General features: G+C 45.2%; 1 protein-coding gene across 1 annotated transcript; it reads left to right on the forward strand.

Moving 5' to 3' along the window:
• Positions 1-584: 584 nt before the first annotated feature.
• On the forward strand, positions 585-6,182 carry prox3 (prospero homeobox 3; the record flags this gene model as incomplete). Its single annotated transcript, XM_079214965.1, is given in 6 exon segments — positions 585-2,470; positions 2,472-2,481; positions 2,608-2,709; positions 3,806-3,918; positions 4,186-4,291; positions 6,009-6,182. Coding segments are annotated over 6 exon segments (2,391 nt in total).
• Positions 6,183-6,672: the final 490 nt, after the last annotated feature.

The following is a 6,672-nucleotide window of genomic DNA, read 5'->3' on the forward strand; positions in this document are numbered from 1 at the left end:
TATTTGATAGATAACATAGCCCTTAAGTGCACTTAAAAACCCTGTTCAATGGACCATTCACTGACATTACAAAAGTGGTAAAAAAAGAAGTATTCAGTTTCTTTACTGAAATAAAAGTAAGAATACACATACAAATAAAAGTTTTCTCAGGAAACTGCACTTAAAGTATTAAAAAAATAAACTACTTCATGCAGAAACAATGGCCCCTGTGATCGTCATACTGCTATATTATATCATTAGGTTATAATTGCTCATGCATTAATATAGAGGCAGGATATTAGTGTTGTTTAGGTGGAGCTCATGTTTAGGACGGCAGATAATGATTATTTGTATTCTAGATTAATGTTGGTGGTGATTTATAAAAAATGAAAATTCATAGATGGATTGTTAGGTTTTTTAAAAAAACAAATAGTGACAAATGCCTGAAGTGACACTTTCACAATGCTTGTTTTGTTCTTCTTATATCAACCCCAAAGGAGCCCCAACTAAATCAATGTATTGGTATTTTGCTGCAAACATCTTCTCATGCAAAACAGCAAAAACAGTAATTCTGTCCGTCTCTGTCCTTCTCTGTCTCTCCAGTGATGGATTCCCCCACGGATCTTTTCGATGACTCTGCTCCCCAGATGCACGCATTTGCTCCCACTCACAGCTCCACAGATCTCCCTGGAGTTCATCCTCAGACCGGTGCCAGGCGCCCTCCTCCGGCCTTCAGACCGCCCGGGTTCCCCCTCATCCACCACCTCCTCCAGCCCGGTGGAGCCCCCAAGAGGATTGGAGGGCAGCTCAACACAAACCTGAGCACACACAGACACCTGGAAGACAGAGATTCGGAGGAAGAGAGAGGAGAGAGGGACGGACAGGTGGAGCATGGGACGGAGGGAGGAGAGGACGGAGTGACGGAGGGAGAGGACGGCATGCTGGGTGTGAAGAAGAGGCACAGCGATGCCGCCCTCGCGGCCGAGTGGAGCCAGGACGTCTTGAAAGTGAAGCGGATGAAGCTGGAGAGCCGACCCAGAGATGGAGAGGCTGAGGTGGGAGGCAGGAGGCGCGAGGGAGGGAGGGAGGGGAAGAGAAGAGAGAGGGAGGAGCTGAAAGAACAGCTGGAGGAGGCCAGAGAGAGACTGCAGGCCCTGCAGGAGAAGGTCTGGAGGGCTTTTGGGGAAAAGCACATGGGAGAGCAGGAGGAAGAGAAGGAGATGATGTGCAGAAACAGAGGAGGAGGAGAAGATGGAGGAGAAGATGGAGGAGAAGGAGATGCTGGGATGATGATGGAGGAGGAGGACATCACAGAAGGGTTGTATGATGAAGAGGACATCGACGGTGGAGAGATGGAAAAGGAAACGTTCTCCCTACTTTCTGTTTCCCCTTTTGAAAACTTCCACAAACAGAGAGAGGAGAGGCAAAAAGACAGAGGAGCGAGGATAGAGAGAGGAAGAGGAGGAGGAGGGTTGCACTTGGAGGGTGTGATGGAGGGAGCGGGGTTGTGGTTGGATTGTGGCGGGCTGGTAAGGGGGGATTGGCATGGGGGGATAGAAGACGAGGGCGAGGAGGGAGGGCAGAAGTTTGCTCAGGCGCTGAAGGTGGAGCTGGGCAGCGCTGTGGCTCGAGTCATAGACCGAGTTCTCTGCCTCTACACCGAGGGGACAGATGTCACTCCCTCTTCTCCTCCCGCCGCCATCGCCTTCCTCCCGCCTGACGTGGGGAACGATGGCGGGAGGGAGAGGGGAGTGTGGATGGGACTGTTGACGAGAGGAAGAGGGGAGGATAAACTGCTAGGTAAGGAGGAAAAGACGGGACGGCAGGATGGAGAAAGGGAGAAGCCGATGCAAAAAAGGAGCAACGGGAGCGTCCCTCCTCCGGGGCAGCCTCATCTCGCCGAACCGTCGGACCTGTCGATGCCATTGGCCGTCCAAAGGTCACCTGACATCCGAAAAGCCCACCCACTCCTCGGCCCACCTCTCTCTGCTCACCTAAATCCCTCTCACCCGAACCTCTCTCTTCATCATCACCCTTCCCTCCCTCGTCCTCCTCCTCTTTCTCACCCCACCCTCCTGCCTCCAGCGTCGCAACCCAAGGACCTCTCCTTCCACCCGTCCTCCTCCTCCTCCTCTTCTTCCTCCTCGTCCTTCCCCGCGCCTCCCCCTCCTCCTCCACCTCCGCCCCCTCCGCCGCTCCCTCTCCCCCTTCTCCACTACTCCATGCAGCAGCTCTTCTCTCGCTCTCTTCACCACCACCAGCTGCCCCACCTCCCTCCGTCCCGCAAGGACTATTTGAACTCCGACCCCTTCCTGGAGTTCTCGACTCACCCCTCGTCTCACCCCTCTTTCCCACCGCTCTCCTTGCTCAGCCACCTCGACCCCTCCCTCGCGCGCCACGCTCACGGAGGCAGAGATAGAGGGATGAGGGGAGACGGGGGGATGAGAGGAGGAGGGATGGATGGAGGAGAGCTGTACCTGACTGCTGGGGGAATATCCTTTTGTCACCAAGCGGGGGAGGAAAGAGGGAGGGAGGGAAGGATGTGTGTGTGTGTGTGTGTGTGTGTGTGTGTGTGTGTGTGTGAAAGGACATGTGTATCTCCTTAACTGGCCTCATGTATACACCCAGGAGGGCTTGTCTCCCTGCCACCTGAAGAAAGCCAAGCTCATGTTCTTCTACGCGCGCTATCCCAGCTCCAATACGCTCAAGACCTACTTCCCTGATGTCAAGGTGTGTGTTCTCCATCACTGGGCTCCATCCAGAACCTTTCATACTGACATATCAGGCAATATTCATGTGACATTAACAGTGAAATAAAATAATTTACTGGCAAAGATCACTTAAGTTTGGTCATTAAAGAGTTATAACGAAAATATACTGAGGGAGAATATTTTACATTTAACCCACATCTTATATTGTTGAGTGATTTAAAACATATATTTTTTAATAAGATTAGGTTTGTATAATCCTCGTCTGCAAAGTAACAAATAACTACAGCAAAATAACTCAAAAATAGTATTTCCACCCAGAAATGTAGTGAAGTGAAAGTATAAAACAGGTTGTGTATGCAACATACAGAGGTCTTTATATTTATATTTGCTTTGGAGGACAATAACCTCCATAACCGGTACTGATACTCTCAATAAGCAATCGATCAAAGTGAAGGCAGTATTTTAGTCAGAGAATTTAACTGAGCTCTAAACTGGAGGTAGTGCGAAGACAGTTTTGATCTAATTACGTCACGGAAAAGGATCACTCAAATTCTGTCATGAAAGAAGTATATTTCATAGTGTAGCAGTAATCTTTACTATTAAAAATAACAGTGACTGTAGACATGTTTTAACAGAACTTTACTGTAAATTGAATCAGTATGAATATTAAGAGACAAATGACAACCACTATACTTTAAATTTGGATAGAAAAGTTAAAAACAAAACCTTTGCCTTAAATAAATACAAATATTTACTGTAATTTCTGTTTTAATGTCTGCTGATATTGATATTTCTATCTAGTCAATTACTGGTTAAAAAAAAGTGGTATTGTGTTGTAATTACCATGCTAAAGGTGTTTTTATTCCTTAAACACAGTACAAAGAAAGAAATGTTCTCATATATTAGTATGCTATTAATATGTGAGTATTAACACGTTCCTTTATGAAGCACCAAAACAATTGACTCTCTTTCTTTGAGCTACTGACTAAAGCTGTCTTTGAACTCCGTTCATAATATGATTATTAGTGTTAAATGAACTCATCTAATAAGCGCCCCTCGCCTGCTGTCCACACTGGCTCACATCCTGTCCTGCTGTCTTCCTGTCCACTGTCTAGTTTAACCGCTGCGTGACCTCCCAGATGATTAAATGGTTCAGTAACTTCAGAGAGTTCTTCTACATCCAGATGGAGCGCTTCGCACGTCAGGCTGTCCGCGAGGCTCTCACCCGGTTGGTTTGAGTTGGCACCGCTTCCTGTTTAAACTCGTTTGTGCTGCAAAGCCTTAGTGTGACTGGTAGCTTGCATGTGGCCACTGCCTTTTTGATATTAGCTGACACTGATTAATGCAATGCACAACCTTGGGGCTGTCAGTCTTAAAAATAGTAAAAACAGCACTTTGGATTGTCAAAAATATTACTAGTAATACTAATAATAGTTGAATACAGATAGTGCATGTCTTGGATGGATCTCATAATGTTTGTCTGTGTGTGATCCAGGGAGGGTGCACCTCGTCTGGGCAGAGAGAATCAGCTGCGAGTGGGCCGTGACACAGAGCTGTACCGCATACTGAACATGCACTACAATAAAAGTAACGTCTACCAGGTAAGGAGAGTGTGTCAGTGTGCAGCATGTGTATGTCCTTGGGTGGATGCTTTAAACTCTTTCTGCTGTCTATGATGACATGGCCTTGGTTTGTCCAATGCAGCGATGACTTGTGCTCTTGTCTGTCAGATATGAGCTGTGTGAAATAGTTATTGCACTTTAATACTTTTTTTTTTAAACTAACTACTGTGAAGATTCATCTCGGGTTCATTCTCCCAAGGTTTGGTTGTCATCAGTCTTAAATAATCACAAATAATCACAATATAGCTTAACTTTGTTTCAATCTGTTTGAAATGTGTATGTGCCTGTTAGTGCTACGGTGTACACTATGTGCAAATGGAGGAGCAGGAATGGCATTTTCTCCTTATTTCTCTCATCAGGTGTTTCGTACAGTATGCATGATTTTTTAGGGGAATTTTTTTTACATGGTGAATACACACTTGCATGTTTGCTAGCTACCACGTGACAAATGTCTAGGCAATTCTGGATGAAGTAGTTGTATCGAGAAATATAAGAGGGTCATACTGATGTGCATTCGCAGCTCAGTCTTACCAACTGAGCTATTTGGCCATTTATATTGTGACGTAAAATGGCGATTCAGTGGGGAATCATTATGGTACGGGAAGAAATACAATAAATAGGAATGCAATAATAATAAAATAATATCATTAATAACATTTCCACAATGTTTAGAAATATATCTTTGAGGATTTTCTCTTTACCTCATTTTGGCAAAAATGGGTCCGTTTTAAGCATTTTACAACATAGAATGAATATAATTCATTGTACAGAATTAAGAGGTGTTAACAACCACATGTACACGTTTTCTTTTCTCTGATGATTCAATCACCTCACATTTCTTATTTAAAATCATTGACCAGTACGGGGATCGAACCCGCGACCTTGGCGTTATTAGCACCACGCTCTAACCAGCTGAGCTAACCGGTCATATTTAGCTTTGTCTAGGATGGCGTCGGATTCCCAGATGATTGATGACTGATGACAGATATTAGAATAGAGAAATAGATACCGTGCTTGGAATGAAAGATGCAGAGAAGCACCGCAGTTATTCCGCACTATATTTCTATGGCTTTAGGGAGCCTTGGCTTTCGGTTTTTTAATGATAAATAAATGAAACAGCTCAAGTAGAAGTACCAAATCTTGATATCCTTCACGAAGTCGAGGCTATGCCAAGACTGAAACGCTAAACCCCCTCTGTAGTGCTAGAAACCGAGTTTAATCAGCTCATTGTGAAGCTGTAAAGGTGCAGCTGTTACAGACCCCCTCACTTCACTACACAGGTGTTTTGAGTTGACTGGCTGATTAGTCTTCTGCTCGGGTTGAAACTGGGCGCCACGCTGCAGACATGTTGGCGTGTCGTACAGCAGGACGAGCACGGGTGTAATTAATAACCCTAATTATGCCCGCGAGCTCCATCAAATAGGGCCCAGGTATTGTGCATGCTTTCTCTCAGGCATGGCTGACTGTGACGCTTCATGGGACATGGGCGTCACACACGTTAGTCTGCACACCTGTGCTGTTCTTGCAACGGTATGAATGAATGAATGTCATGGTCCAGCAAATACCATGAGATAAAGTCCCCAAACTCCATGCACTGATAAGAAATAAAAGGGGTGTCTCTGACAGGAGAATTCAGGAAATATCGAGGCATATTATAAAGTATTTTATCCCTTGACATTCACACTTCTGTCTGCAGGTACCAGAGAGGTTCATCGAGGTATCAGACATGGCCCTGCGGGAGTTTTACTCAGCCATTTGGACTGGGAGAGACAGCGACCCCTGCTGGAAGAAAGGGATATATAAAATCATCTGTAAACTCGACAGTCCTGTTCCAGATGCCTTCAGGCTGCCCGGTTGTCCTGTTGGCTGAGAGACGAAGTCCCTTTCATCTGGTGCATGTACACACATGCATGCATGACACACAAGAAGGGGATTTCATTAAAGCATTCACAAACTGTACAAATCCACAGCGTGAGAACTGGCGGGAGGAAATCCACTCAACTACTATTTGGTTTATTCATGATTCATTCATTTTGTTATTACAAGGATTATTATTATTCATGATTCTTATTTTTTCTCTTTTTTTAAAGAAGATGATTTTAGATGTAATTAGTTTCACATAGTGTGCACAGAAAGACATACATACTCTAATGGACACATTGCAGTGCAGTGGTAAGAGTCTTGTGACTGCACTTACGGAGGAACCTGACCGTGCTATTGAATTGAAACAGGACGGAGCAGGAATTCCCTCTCCAAACATTCTTCACCAGTCAGCTGACTTGTGAAATCGAAGTGCTTTCACACAGGTTTGATGAAGCGGCCACAGAGGTGGAATGGACTGGTGTTTAGTAACGATGTCA

Source organism: Taurulus bubalis (assembly GCF_910589615.1).
Source record: "Taurulus bubalis genome assembly, chromosome: 3".
NCBI classification, from domain to species: domain Eukaryota; kingdom Metazoa; phylum Chordata; class Actinopteri; order Perciformes; family Cottidae; genus Taurulus; species Taurulus bubalis.